General features: G+C 37.6%; 1 protein-coding gene across 1 annotated transcript in view; it reads right to left on the bottom strand.

The window, feature by feature from the left end:
- Positions 1-3,702: 3,702 nt before the first annotated feature.
- The window catches only part of LOC140232644 (G patch domain-containing protein 1-like), a 137,514-nt gene continuing 124,852 nt past the window's right edge, over positions 3,703-16,364 (bottom strand). The window contains exon 17 of the mRNA XM_072312745.1: positions 3,703-5,877. Coding sequence (XP_072168846.1) covers positions 5,746-5,877 — 132 coding nt within the window. The 3' untranslated portion in view covers positions 3,703-5,745. The remainder of the gene's footprint in view (positions 5,878-16,364) is intronic.

Genomic DNA, 16,364 nt, shown 5'->3' with positions numbered 1-16,364 from the left:
TGTCGATATTATTATCATTCTTTTCATCATTATCATTGAATTCATTATGTGTATTACTATCATTATTATAATTGATGTTATCATCCTTATCATTTTATTAAATTATCATATGATGAGGATGACGATCTTATTATCATTATTATTATCACTACTATCATTATTATTAACTGCATAACATTTTAGGTAAACAAGCCACTTCTTGAATCGATTCTTAGAATCTCACACTATAGCAGTTCCTATAACTTGACATTGGAATCTCTGCAGATACCAAGCGGTATCCAATCATGGCCGGTATGTCTTCTACCTAAGATGTGAACATACACCTGCAGAGCCATATATATAGATGTGTTGTACCACAGTTTAAAATCTAAACCAATACTCCCACAAGGTAGCTTGATTCCTCTCCACAATGATCTTTAATTATAGTTATAGGAGGGTTACAACAGGATGGAGACCATGGGGTAATCATTAATTTCTCTGCAGTCTCCTCCCCCCCCCCAAAAAAAAAAAAAAAAAAAAAAATCCCAGATCTAACGGTGCACCCACGGGTCCTGGGGGAGGGAGGGAGTTTAATCTGGGCTAAAATTTCCCAATTTCATTTTCTCCGGATGGGTACCATTCCTCTAGGGTTACGGAGGAAATCCAGTCCAAATATAAGTTAGTCTGATCAAAAGAGTAAAATCTTACGAGTTCAACGGTAAAAATTTGACTGAAATCAGATGAAAAATACGGAAGTTATGACATTTTGAAGTTTTGCTAATTTTTGCAAACAGTTCTTAAACAGACCAAGGAATCTTTTCTTATCCTCTACTTTCATATTTTGATTTTCTTGAAAACATTAAGTGGCCAAATTTGTCACCAAACTTTCATAGCAATCATTATAACTGTAAAGTTCATGGAATATATAATATTGCAGTATGTGGGCACAATGCCCAGCCCACAAATGAATGTTCTCAGTACAACACATTGTCACAAATGTACACACAAGTAGTTATGTACATGTACTATATGCATGGTTGTTTTAATGTGTATGTACACAGGTTGACCAGATTAATGGAGAACATTCTATATGATATTAGATATAGTACATACAGGCTGACCAGATCAGTGGAGAATTTTCTACATGGTATACAATGTAGCTACAGTACATGTATGCATGTGACAGGAAATACATTATAGCTCACTCAATCTACAATGATTTAACACATTCCAGAATATTCTGGGAAGTACTTACATATTTGGCTGAGTGAGGCACTGCCCCTGTAACCCAATGTGATTGGTAGTTAATTTTGGCAATGATGTTATGCACATAGTTAGACAGTGAGTCATCCAGGATTCCTGGAATTTGGACTTGCTAGTATGTTCAGGTATGTGGCCCCAGGTTGGAGAAAATTACAGAATGTACTAGAAAGGGGTGAATGGATAGTATATAAGCCAGAGAAATTCTGCAGTAGGCAGAGTACCCAACACCTCTGCTCTGAGAGTTACGTCACTTCTGGCTCTAAAGCGACTTGTTATAGTCAGTCCTGTGTTACCTGCTGACCTGCTATACAAACTGTGTTTGTGGAGATAAGGCTTGGGAGACATTTTGCCTGCAGAAAAATTAATTTGCCTACATTGGAGATAGACTCCATATTTTAGTGTCAACGGACATTGTTACGGCAAAGCTGTGACGGGCTGGATTCCTTGCTGGACATTATTAAGTGAATCATCATTCAACGCATCCACTGGACGTGGTCGTCACAACATTGGATTCTGCACATTTCGCTGTGGACCTATACTCTGGATTTATAACGTGGATTATTGCAACCAGTGCCTCTGAATTTACGTTGGAGGAATCATTCATCGGTGCATCAAGGACCATTCATCTGTGTGTCGAACATCGTATCTGGACATCACCAGGGGACTATGTGAACATCGTCATTATCAGATTTTGGACTGTAATGCGTGTAAGTGATTCCATTACCGATTTATAATCGTTTCTCTTGATCATTATTGTACTGATGTGAACACCGATTACGAGTCTGTACTCACAATATCACTGTTAATAAACCGCCTGAACATTAGTTGTTTCTTTTGTGCGATCATTCTCAGAGTGATTTTGGTCGTAACAAAATTGTGTAGTGAATATACGTTCCTAAGTTTGTTTAAGAAAGATCCAGGGTTACTGCCCTTGGGGCCAGGACTGAATTGTGAGTCAGTTCTACATTTTGACCGCTACAAGTCAGGTTTGTGATACCCAAAATAAAAGTAGATTGAGTGAATGCAGTTGTATCAGTAAAGCACATCTGTGCAGTTCGAAGAAAGTCAAACAATTTGTGCAAAGGTAATTAATATTTGAAAGTTTTGATGCCCTATTGCATTCTCCTCATCCAGCGATGGTGGCACCAAGACTCATAAGAATTCATATGTTATGAATGGACTGTCAAATTTTCCTCAATCTTCACTGATGTTCCACTACTATTGTTGCATCCATTCAATCCTCATTGTATTTTGGTATCAGTCACCTTTATATGTATTTGAACTCTTTTGCATATTGACCCCTGAGCAGTAGATTGATGCTACAGGGATCTGGCACAGCTGTACCCATCTTGCTAGGACTTCACTGCTGTAATTCATTCTATCCTTTCTTCTTTTTTTTTTCTCTCACAGAATTTGAATACTTGTAATTCACAACTCCTTGCCAAACAGATCTTGTAATATCTATTCATCTTCCATGTACATTAGGAATTGAGAGTATATTAAGTTTTTCACTTTTTTTTTACTTGACTTCATATACATAATGACACCTTTAACATTCTTCAATCCAAAAAGTCTCGGCTGCCCCGAGTATTCTCTCATTAGTCAGCTTTTGCTAATATTTTGCCACTCTGTTAGCATTCACCCTTCCTCCCTTTATCCTCTCAGTCAGTAGCATTTACAATTTCACATAAAGAAACACAAGCAGCACACAATGTAAACACAAACACACACAAAATAAAAGGTCAATACTAGTTTCAAATCATCAGAGAATGCATTAACGACACAAGTTTCATTGTTCTTTCGAAAGAAACGTTAGTGAAAATATGTTGTTGTTTTTTTATTTACAACGAAATGTATCATGTAGATTGATAAACACTTCTGCAAAACATGATCACTGCATGCAAGGGCTTTTCTGAATCTTCAATAACATTATGAATATCATTTCAATATGACACATCTGGTAATCATGCTATTCAATGAAATAACAATGATGTTTCAGATCTTAATATGTAGTGTTCCTTCAAATCATTATTAATTTCAGAGGCATATGATTTGTCTAGGAGCTATAAAAACTTGACATCGCTCTGATGTGTCTATACCCATTCTGCTAGATTGTATCATTTGTGGCTTGTCAAACCAATACCAAGTGGTAGATTTGTGAGCTGGGAGCTATGAAGATTGTTAACATAACATTTTCAAAACCAAAAAATAAAAAGAAGTAAATGGCTTTCAAACTTTGTAGAACTCTGAGGAGTTACTTGAACAGATATGGCCATGGGGTAGCATCCATACTATGCACATGTCATATGTGTCCTGTCACTCTGAATGCTTGATAAAGCTGCTAGTTGATCCAACGATCCATCATGTAAGTCATTTCTTAATTCTCCAGAATTCTATGATTTTATATGATTATATATATATATATAATCAAATAAAATATGATTTATATATTTTTATAATATATGATTTTAATATATGACAGGAATGGACATACAAACGGACAGATAGATCACAGTTACTTGACTATGATGGATTAATGACTTGTTCAAAGAAAAATCATCCTCCTTTCAAATAGCAGCTCTATCAATCATCAGGCTAACATCACAGTACATGGAATATGCTTGATTTAGGTCTCAACAGAGAGTTTGCTTTCTTTCATTCAACAGTGATGAACATTAAAATATCATGTCTATAATGGTCGCTCCTGTGGTTAGCATTGTAGTCACTAGAGTACATTGGATCCATGTATTGGTCGTAAAATCTCTTCCTTGCATCTAACCAGTAATGAATGAGCAATCCAGTGTTATCTCCCATTGTCACTACTCTGGCTAGCATCACAGTATTAATCTTGAGTATGCTGGATCTTGGCCTCAACAAAGTATCTGCTTTCCTCTTGCGTATGAGGCAGCAGCAGCTAAATAACGTCCCTCAGGTGTTCTAGCCAACTTCCAGTCTCAAGGGTAGGGTGTGTGAGGTCCATGTTGTCAGGTGGTTGACGATCAGGGCACTCATTCAGAATGTGTTGAGCAGTCTTTTCTGGTGCACCACACTGGCAGGCTGCTGGAGAGCCGGCCCCAACTGGTGCATGTCTGCACTGAAACGTCCAACTCCATTTCAAATCCTATTCAATGACACTCATTCCCTCCTTGGGACGTTCGCACCTGGAGGGAGCAGATCTATTGGACATGATAGCAAGTTGGGCAGGTAGTTGAGTGTCTTGCCAGCTTGTTCAGATGCCTCACAGATGTTGAAGTCTGACCCCCTAGAGCAGGTTGTCCCTTGAGGACACTTTAGTTCTTAGGGCCTTGAGTTGATTCTCGTTGGTCAACTGTCTCTAACTCCACTACAAGGTAGCTTGCTGTAGCATTGTAAGGGAGAGCTGTGCCATCAAGGGTGATAATGAGGTGGCCATAATCCTCCTTGGTGTTTAGGTGGACAGTTGTTACTGTTGTCTTGGACATACTAATCTTAAGTCTGCAGATCCTGAAATACTTCGTGATTTGCGACATATCTGCAGTGAGGGTGTTCTCTACGAGTGACCTGGCTCTGTCCAAGTGAAGAAGGGTGAGGACATCTGTGTAACCATACTGTCATGAGGTTGTTACGAGGATGTCACTTACGTATATACATGAAATTGTTGTATTGAAGAGCAAGGGAGAGAGTAGAAAATCTTGAGGAACTTCATTTCGCAGTTGGCGTAGTCTGCTGGATTGTCCATCGCTATCTAGTCTTCAAGATGAACCTCCTGTTGGCTAAACTATTGCGGATGAACTTCACCATATGGTGATCAGGGATTGTCTTTAATAATTTCAGAGTCAAACCATGGTGCCAGTGTCATAGGCTGCAGTGAGGTCAACAGCTTTGTGTATCTATTTTCTTGCATACATCCATGACAAACATTCAAATATCACCTCAAACAGTCACTCCTGTGGCTAGCATTGTCATGACCAGAGTACCATGGTTCCATGTCTTGGCAGAAAATCTTCTATCTTGCATGTCTATCACTAGCATGTCAGTGTGATCTTCTACTGTCACTACCCTGGCTAGTGTCATAGTAACTGGAGTATTCTAGATCCAGGTCACGACAGAGAACCTGCTTTCTGGCATCCACCCATGATGAACATTCAGCTACCATCTCTTAAATATCACTCCAGTGGCTATTAGCATTGCAGTCACCAGAATGCCTTGGAACCATATCTTGGTAGCTCAGAATCTTCTTTCTTGCATCTACCGGTCGTTAGCATGCCAGTATTCAAATTTGTGAAATTCTCCACGCCAGTATTCCCCTCCGCTGTCACTAATTTGGCTAGCGTCATAGTAAGTAGAGTATGCTGGATCCAGGTCTCAACAGAGAATCTGCTTTCTTGCATCAACCAATGAAGAACATTCACATTATCGTAATCTAACTGTCTCGCCCCTGTGGCTAGCATTGCAGTTGTAAGAGTACCTCGGATCCATGTCTTGGTAAAGAATCTCCTTTCCTGTATCTAACCCATGCCAGTGTCACCTTCCACTGTCACTACTCTGGCTAGCGTCATAGTCACTGGAAGAAGCTGTCTCTGGTTTCCCCTGGTTGGTGGGTCTATGATGGGATGGTTTGTGTCTCTTGTGATGCCTGTGTTTTGTCTTTTTACCCTGTAGAATAAAATGAATATATATTTATATAACTTGTCTTGTGCAAACTATGATCAAGATATAAAACAACAATGCAAAATGTCCCAACGTCTTTTTTTTAGCTCATTCTGGTAGATTTCAAACCTTGGCCTTACTCAGTCATTCTGTGACTAGAGAATTTAACCATACTTGGTGACTTCTATATTACATGAATTTTCAGAAACCTACTGCTGTATCTGGTGGCAAAGCAAGGTGTAGCTATTTGTATTGTTTACTGATAATTTATAAATCTGACTGGTAAGGGGTTGCAGTGTGCCAGGTCTAGAATTGAATTGTGAGGTCACTGAACCACCCACCAGCGGTTGTCCTTGAATGTGTATGCGTGTACATGCATGTGTGTGTGTGAGAGAGACAGAGTGCATGTGGTGTGAGTGTAGCCCACGCTATGTGTAAAACTGTTTCTTATACGTAGTTCCTAAATTCCTTTTATCTCTCTATTCTTTAAAAATATCCCCACTTATATGCAATAAGTTTGTCTGACCCTGTGTGCAAACCTGCGTGAAATTGACTGCCTTCTTCAGAAAGCTGTGGCTGACATTGTGCCAAGCTTTGGCTGACATTGTGCCAAGCTGCAGGTAAATAAGGTCTAACATTCATCCATGTGCTATCATACCCTGTCACCTACTCCTACACAATGAATCTGTTTTGTTCTAAGATAAGAATAAAACATTTTCCGAGTGCTGCCCCTCCTAACTGCACTCAAGGTTAAATAGGAGTGACATCAATGATAAACTGTTTTATGAATAGGTGAAGCAGACTGGAAAGAGTCTGCAAGAGTGTTTTCATTCATTACCAAGCAAACCTACACATTTCTTCTTTGATTGTCTTAACTCAATACAGATTCTTTGTTCACTGGGGTTGTTTTTTCCCAACTCTGTTGATAAAAATAACACACTTTGGAATTCAAAATACATCACATTGAAAATTTGAAATTGTCTTTTCAGCAATATCTGGGGCAAAGCAGCAACCTACAAAAGTGCTTTTAATTCAGAACACACTGCTTGCCTTTGTCCAGGGAATCACTGAGTAAAATCATTCAGAACTAGAAAAGCACTTGTACAGTATGTCCCCAAAAATTACAATCAGATTTTTGCATTGATAACATCCAATATGACTAAACTGTCTAAATGCTACTTCAGGGTCTTAAAATATAACATCCTAGCTCTATTTTGCAGAAAACCCCATTCAATTTGGTTAAGCGGTCACAGAGAAATGTGGATTGTTGTAAAGTATGCCATGAGTCTGATTCTTCCAAGCTTAGCACTTCGATGCTCTTGTGTGTGAATACAATAGACAGAACTTGGAGGGAAGAGATTCCTGACATCCTCTACAAAATTTCTCATTTCTCTTTGACCACTGAAGCAAATCGAATGGGGTTTTCTTGTAAGATGTGGGCAGTGAGTTATAGTCTCATACCCTGAATTTGTATTTAGATTTATTCACTATTTTTAAAGATATCATTGCAGAGGGTCCCATTGTAATTTTTTTTTTTTGACATATGGTAGAGTGCAGAACTCTGCCAAGCAGTTCATTTCCATCCATTATACATGCATGCTGACAATGCTGATAGGAATACAGCAATAATTTCATGTCTACATCAAGATCAAATGGTTTGAACTCATGTAGCAGACTCTACATAGATTTTACAATACCTATCAGTTAGTCATTGATTAGGCATATGCAGGTATGTATGTACTGGTCAGAGTCTGCATAATGCTTTACTTTATGATTTTACTCATGATTTCTATGGGCTATGGCCCTCCTCTGAATAACTTTTATAACTCACCTTCCTGAGGATGGTATCATAATAACAACAATAATTAAGTCATGATAATAGACTTTAATGGGTTTTACAGAATGCTACATATTTTATTGAAACACCTTATATTACCCAAACTTTATGGTAATTTGAAAAAGGATTTGAAATTGGAGATCGCTGTCTAAGTCGAACAGTTACAGTCAACCTGCTTAAGTCAACCTCGCATAAGTCAAATAATCGCCTAAGTCGAAAGTCTTTTCAAGTTCTCTACTTTTTATATTCTGATTCTAACCCCTTATAAGTCAAATTTTCTCTAAATTGAAGCTACGTTTTCAGTTCAGATATATTCGACTTAGGCAAGGTTGTCTGTATTTCTTATGTTTCCATGTAAGTAATTCAAAATAAGGGTCCTGTCAGAACAAAGGATCAATTCAACAAATTGTACATACTTTCACATCAATGAGGAGACTTGCCTGAGATAAGCTGCAGATTACATCAGCAGAATCAAAACTGATTCTCTTATCTATGAGGTAAAAACCATCCATTTGCTTCCCATAAACTATGCCCACAGGATATCTGCATAAGTTATGGGAAGCAGACAGATGGTTCTTTTAACCCATTGAGGATGGACTGATATTGCTACAACGCGCATTTCCCATAGACCATTGCCCGAGTGTACCCAGGACTCGTCCTCAATGGATTAATGATGTAGATCAGCAGAGCCAGAACTGATTCTCGTACCTACAAGGTAAAACTATCTGTTTGCGTCTCATGAATTATGCTTATATCCCATGCGCATAATTTATGGAAAGCAGATGGATGGTTTTTCACTGATGTAGATCAGAATGTAATTGACTTCACTTGTACTTTTTCAACAGGAGGACAAGTCGTCATAATGATAATAAAGCAAAATACAAACAAATAAACGAGAAAGTAGCGTATGGCTCACATGTCTGATGTTTAGAATAAGAGAGTAACAAAATATAACAACTAAACATCCTTGATAATCCAAACAATCAATGTGGAGTTTACGACAACTATAAAAGCATAATTGTGTTTTGATAAATTTGTGGTATTATTAGCTCTTTTACAATTACGTGCATGGGTTTTCCAATTCGGTGATCTACTATTAACTGTAAGCTGAGAGGGAAATTTGTCTTTTAATTCCTCTCTTCCGAAATCTTTGACAAGATGGATGACGTCCTTTGTATCCCAAGGCAATTCCTTCAAAAGGGCTGTGAGAATATGAATACATCAGTATTAGAATCATATAAAATATAATTCTGCAATTAAAATGGTAAAAATTAAATTCCAAAATAGGTTTGATATTAAAAGCAACTGAATCAAACTACAATTTAACTGTGCATAAACTCTTTGGATTCATACAAAGATCTATTTTCATAGATGTAATTTTGAGCCTATTTGTCCATTTTTATACGGACCTTTTCTTTTCTTCATAACCTCTTCATAGGGGGCGTGGCACAGCCACATGCCCACGATAAACAAGCACTAACTGCAAACCATCTTAGTCATCTCTTCAGCTCCTGTAAAATCACTGCCTCCTAGAAATGAATTACACAGCTCCTACGTAAATGTGGTAAATTTCATGGTACGAAAAGATAGAGCAAAGTGAAGCCAAACACCTTAAGCAACAATGGAAATTTAATGGTTGTTTGCACAAACAAACTTAATAGATTAATGCGCAAATATCTGCAAAAAATGAGGATTCCACTTCAAAATGACCCATTCAATCTGGTACATAATAGAGCTCTCTCCAATCAACAAATGGTAAGCTATTTTAATACCAATTTTATTTCTGAAAACCACGATTTGAACTATGGTCGTGCATAGCCATTATTTTGCCTAGGGCAAAGGTACAGAAAATACAGATACAAAAGGCAACTCGAACTCCAGTCGTGGTGAATAGATGGTGATAGAAATGGATACAATAGGTAAAGATGAACAAAGATTGAAGCAAGGACTCTGGTCAAATCTACAACATCAAGGCTTAAATAACTCACAGGAATAAACCTGGCTGGTTGAGAGCCATGGGAAATGGCATGCTGTACCAAAAAGTACTTCCAATCTTTGGACCTGTGAATGGTCAACAATTTTAAACTGATGTATAAGACAACTGAAATGTTGCCACTATTAGGAAATATATTCAGACCATCTAAGTGCAAAACTTCCTGGTCCTGTTTATGATGAAATACGAAGTCTAAACCTTATCAAACTATCCATCCCACTAAATCCAAGAAACCATATTCCTGTGGTAAAGTGCTGTATCTCTTCAATGTAATGACATTATTTGCTATTTATCATAAATATCTTATGAGGTAACTGAACATAAATGTAAGTCAGATGAATAAAACATTAAATTGAAATGAAAATTTGTTAAAAACACATCCACCTAATGGCTGCATTGCACAATTCTTTGAAGTCACTGTGTCATAACAATCCATATGTACTGTATACGCCATTATTTTCGCGTACAGACATTTTCGCGAATGACGAGGTCATAGACATTTTCGCAAGATGTTGTTTTCGCGAACCAACGCCGACGCTTATGTTAATGCTCTATTAACAAAGTGCATGGAGACAATTTCGCGTGTTGTTAAATTCGCGATCCAACGGCAATTCGCAAAATTCGCGAAAATTAAACCCTCACGAAAATAACTGCGTATACAGTATGTCACTGGCGTACATGTATATGGTGTTTAATTTAGATTATGATCTTGGCCTTGGGATCTTATAACATACATTTTGTGTTAGATGTCAACGGCTAGTAGAACTATGATACCTATTAATGTCGGAGGTTTGTGTCGGAGGTAAATGAGAACAGAAAAAGAGAGGGGAAAAATGTAGGCAGATGGAAACAGAAAATAGCATATTTCTACTTTCTGTCACAATCATTTTTTTTTAACAAGTCTTTCCCCATTCATATTTGAGATGTAAGTAGATTCAAACAGAAGACATGATAGTAACCTGCTAATGAAAGTAAAACAGGTACAACTATGCACAAACCTAGTATGCCTTTCCTCCCACACAAACACAACCCATGTTGACATAGAGCAATAGAAAGAAGAAGACGAAGAAAAAAAAATCATTCTCCTTTATATGAGTAACCGATAGGTCAGAAGGTGAGGCTGGGAAGTAGCCTGAATTATTGAAGAGTTTCGGGGGGGCTATGTTTGGTGAGCATGACATCAAATAAAGAAGATCTGCAAATGGTGGTCCGCAAAAGTTTGCGAGTATGCAGTCTGTCGGGATAACTTGGCAGTGGGTCCTTGGGTGTGGCTGGGGTATGCATCAAATTGGGACCATGGGTTAATAGAGCGCTTTGGGCTGAGAAGGAGGAAGTCAGCAAGGGTTTATTGATTTTTTTTTATATGTTTCCTTTTCAACCTACAGTTGGATCATGATTAATACACATGAGAGTTTCAAAATATTATATTTTGGGTGTGCTTTGAACATGACTAGTTAAGACTCACACATCTTCATATTACATCATGTCATTGGCCTAGGGGGTTAGAAAGGAAACTTATTAAGAGTTTGTTGTGACTTCAGCAACTGGTATAAAAGGGAAAAGGAACTGACTAATCCATGAATTGTAGGGTGTGGTTACAGATTAGTCATGATGGAGGCACTACGTTATAACTCTCTTTCTATCCTAGACTATGTTTTTGGTATGAATCTGAAGAGGAAGTGAATCCTATATTCAAGTAGTATTGCACAATTGCTTTTCACTGGTAAAATCAAACAATCAATACAGTTTACATGTTGGCTAGGAGAAGACTATGTTTTTGGTATGAATCTGAAGAGGAAGTGAATCCTATATTCAAGTAGTATTGTGCAATTGCTTTTCACTGGTAAAATCAAACAATCAATACAGTTTACATGTTGGCTAGGAGAAGAATGGAAAATGTTTGCATTTTTTTTTTTTTCATAAAACAATTTTCATGACCATGTGACAAAGAACTGCAGTTCCCATATTGATGAAAATTGAGTTTGAACATTGCATTTTTAAATCGATGCCTGTTTTGTCAGGCAATTGCATCACTGATGTGTCTTAACCCTATTCTAACTGGGCTATTTGAGACCAAGTTTTTACTGGGGGGGGGGGGGGTCAATTTGGCCCCCCCCTTCAGATCTCGGCCGCCGATCGCGTGATCGCCGCAAAATTTTGCCTGAACATAGAGCCGGATGTCAACTAAAAGATTACATGGTCATACAATAGAAAAATTTTGATTTCATATTTTTTAATAAATTAATTATGCAAATTAACGCATGAAATCATATTTTTACCTATAACTCCATCAAAAAGACTGAAGGATTATTAAATTTTTGTGTCAGAGTTCCTCAAGACACATCAAACAATTTTCTAGTAAAAAAAATAGCACAATCAAAATCATTTTCTTTTGTTTTTTATTGTTTTGTTGATTTCTTATGTATTTTATTGTTTTTTCGATCTTTTGTTTTCTATTGTTTTTTTGCCAAAATTTGTTGGAGGTACTTTTTCAAGCCTATCTACATTAGAATTGATTTATTTCAATGGTTAAAAGTTGAAATAATCTAATTTGTATCAATAAAACAAAAAAACACAGTTTGCATTGCATTTGCACACGAAATCATGAATTCGAGCGTTTTTCGGGTTGACATGCATATGCAAAACATTGCAAACTTCAGAACGGTGTACCTGGACGTCGCAAATTTGGTCTCTAAATATGCGGGAGATTCGAATGAAAAAAGTCATGAAACGACGCGGCAAAATCTTTGCGCGTTGCAGAATCATGGCGCGAAACGTCGAGGGGGGGTCAATTTGACCCCCCCCCCCCCCAGTTAGAATAGGGTTAAGTTGCATCTTGGAACAGTCACAACTAAAATACGTTTTTGTATTCTCCATCCAATGTTAAGCTAACTTTTACTGATGAAATTGGATGATATTATTACTGATGACTTCATGCCTGAATAATTACAGCGTAAGTACTGAAGATTTCCATTTGGGGAGTCTCTGCTCTCTGGACAAAGGTCTGACTGTTTAAGAAGAAGAAGAAGAAGAAGAAAAAAAGGTATAGAAACAGTCTCTTTATCATGAATCACCCAAACAAAAGAATCAGCCGAGTTGACCTAACATGCATATTTCCAGAGTTACTGAAAAATCACCCGCAGCAACTTTTTGTGGGTTTTGTGAGGAAGGATCACAAATGAACAATGAGTGACCGGTACTCTCAGTGTGTGGGTGCGGCAGGGATAGGATTAAGAATGGGTTGAAATTTTGTTTGTGCTATTTACCTGGCAGTACCACTTGACCTATTATTGATTCAGGTGTATTCTAAATAATAGGCTAATACATCATATGCACTAGTTTGTTGCTCAGTGAAGAAAAGTATTGAAAAACCATGATTATCAGGATGTAGCCGGTGATTTTGCTTGCAAATACAACAGCAAAGATGAAATAATTTCTTTGTTATAATGAAATATCATATTTTTGACCCCCCCCCCCAAAAAAAAAAAAAAAAAATAAACAAACGAACAAACATAATTAAAAAAAATATTTATCCACCTAAAAATGGAAGAATCTGATGCGTCCAACTATGGGTAAATCTGAGGGATGAATGCTTAAAAGTGACATCAAATGGAATGCTATTAACTCTCTTTTCACACTGAGATGTAGCCTATATCATCTTATTTGTGTGATGTTGTTCTTTAAAAGATGAGTGCATAGATATTAAAGCAAATGCATATATATCTCAAATATTCTAACCCACTGACCAGCAGACCGCTACTTAAATTTGTGGTATTGAGACCCAGAACGTTCACCAAAACACCTTGCATCGAAAAGCAGAGACCAAAACAAATTGCCAGTGGACACAACCTAATGACCCAATACTTGAAGGACTGCAAATGCAGTGTTTAAAAGCTATTGGGAATGAACCGGTCCTGAGCAACAATGGGTTATTAAAATCATCCACACATGGCCATGACCCATATGTACATGTAGGTTTATTGACTTGCTTCTCAACAAATGTGATACTAGAGCTGTCCAACTTTATGTCCATTTTTCATGCTTTTTGGCATTTCTCTTCCATGAAATTTTGTCCTGATATCAAGGATCATTATCCTACAATTCACGTGTCACATCAAGTCGAGAGCATCCTTTCAAAATAGAAAAAGAGTGATGAGACAGGATGAAACAACACAAGGAAATCGAAAACCCAATGCAAACATGCTATGAGAAGGAGAGCCAAGGATATAGCACTTCATTCGTCAATCGCATGGCTTTGAGAACGGTGTGCCGCAGAAATCGAAAATGGTAATAATGGCAGGCTGCACTGAAGCATGAACAATGACTCTGACTGCTCTTATCAATGGAGAATCATGACAATGGGTTGTTTTTTTTTGTGTGTGTGCGTGTGTGTGTATTTCTTTTTTTTTTTTTTTTGCTCCATTACCATGGTAGCGGCCTGCAAGTCAACCTTGACAGGACAAAAATGGGCAGACAATTTTTCATTACCTGAGGTATGGCATCACATTTTCAACCAACACTGCCACCAGAGAGTTATCGCCATAAGGTACAGCAAACATTCCACTGAGACAAACACAAGTGTGTACACACAGATACACACGCACACACACAGAGGAATTGCTTTTATCAATAGTATGCAATGACCTAGTAGTCTACCCACATGTTCTTACTAGCGCTGTTTCACTGAGCAGCTAATTGACCATCTGATCATTAAAACACAATTTTATGACAATGTGTGGTGCCTGTCCAGCATGAGGAATTTACACTTTTTATATGGTCACTTTTTATGTGGTCACTTTTTATGTGGTGTCTTTTATTCAAAAAGTAAAGGTCACAGACATTTTTGCGAGATGTTGTTTTTGAGAAGTGGCACTAAGGCTATCATAAGTGCGCTACTGCCCTAACGCATGGTGACATTTTCATGTGCTTTTAATTCACAGTCCAACAGTGATTTGCGAAATTCATGAAAATTAAACCCTCACAAAAATAACGGCTTATACAGTACAGTACAGCTAGTTACAGCTACTTCTGGATCTGTGAAGATGACACTTGAAAATTTGTACAACTTCGGCCTGAGGGGACCTACGATAATCTGCATTTGTTACTGTACGAGCTGAAATTTTCGCAGTGGTTTTATTTTCGCGAATTTCGCGAATCGCCTTTGAACCGCAAAAATAACAACATGCGAAAATAACAACGTGCGAACGATAAGTACAGTTAGACCTCGCAACCGCGAAATTAACAACACGTGAAAATGTCCTCCTAGTAGCAATTCGCGAAAATATCTGTACGCGAAAATTTCAGCTCGTACAGTATTTGAATATTCTTTTTTTCATTCACAATACATATTGTTCAAAACTACTCCTAACAAATTTGGTGGTAAGTGTGATCAAGTACTTTTTTGAGAAAGAAGAATATGCCAATGTAAATTTTTGGCCACTGGACCACCACTATAACTTGTTACTGCTTATGTGCCCGACTGGGCCACCAGTCACTGTGGCAATACTCTTTACACATACATGTAAGTTTATTCAAATGCAATCCATGTGGTCTAAGTACATTGTACTTTCAGATCTGAAGGAGATGCTTTTGAAATTCAATACACTGTTTGAATTTTCCATAAATTGGGCCTTGGTGGTCAATATCCGAGTCCAAAAAGGGGGGCATTTTTACCATTCAAACAACTCTGTGTCATGTTCTTTTCAGAACGTTTCCTGGTAACTTTGGTGAACCTATTCCATATGGCAACCTGGTATACCAGGTTCCTGTGGCATCAACTGATATATAATATGGGAACCTGCTATACCAGGTTCCCAAAACTGTAGAAAAGACTGTCTGCATTCGTGGTGTCATTTCATGTAAACTTGTCTTATGCTACTCAGAACTAGAAATGTCGCTTTGGCGACTGGTATGCCTCCGCCATAATGCATGATTTTCCCAATAGGTCTAGATAGTACATGTGGACACTGTGTGATTACATTTTCACAAAATTGGCAAAATATTGGAATGACAAGTTTGTCACAAATGTGTTGAATGTTCACCTTCCTTGACGTAGGTTTAATTGGATGAATAGGAGAGCATGTATCGAGGGATTTACGGACTTTAACTTGACTTTGACCCATTCATAAATATAGGCATTGAGTAATTTTCAAGGTACAGGTGTGGAGAAAAAGTGCAATTTCTGAATTGAATAGTAAATTGTTACCATTTTCATCTGGCCCTTGACCCTAAAATTCATAAGATACGGTGTAATTACTTTCAGGTAGAACATGCATAATATGTACTAAGTTTCAAGGTAACTTGAGCCACTTCCGAGATATGGAGGAAAAAGTTAGTTCAGCACTTTCACTTGATATTTGACCTTTGAGGCAAAAAGAGAAAAAAAAAAAACTTTCCAGAGAATTTCTATTAGGTTACACACGCATACACCAAGTGTAAAAAAATAACCCTGCTGGCATTGCATAAATATGAGGGTAATAGTAAAATTTTGGAGTGTTGCACTTGACCTTTGACCCCTGACCTTTGACCCCATGAACCCTACCTTCTCTAGATAATCACTTCCAGTCAGTACATGTATATACTATGTTCCATGAAGATACCTTGAACAATTTCCCATGGTACGGAGAAAAAAAAAGAAGTTTTAATATTTTTACTTGACCTTTT

Source organism: Diadema setosum, chromosome 9 (assembly GCF_964275005.1).
Source record: "Diadema setosum chromosome 9, eeDiaSeto1, whole genome shotgun sequence".
NCBI lineage: Eukaryota > Metazoa > Echinodermata > Echinoidea > Diadematoida > Diadematidae > Diadema > Diadema setosum.
Note: the sequence above shows the minus strand (reverse complement) of the source record. Positions and strands in the feature narration are given on the sequence as shown.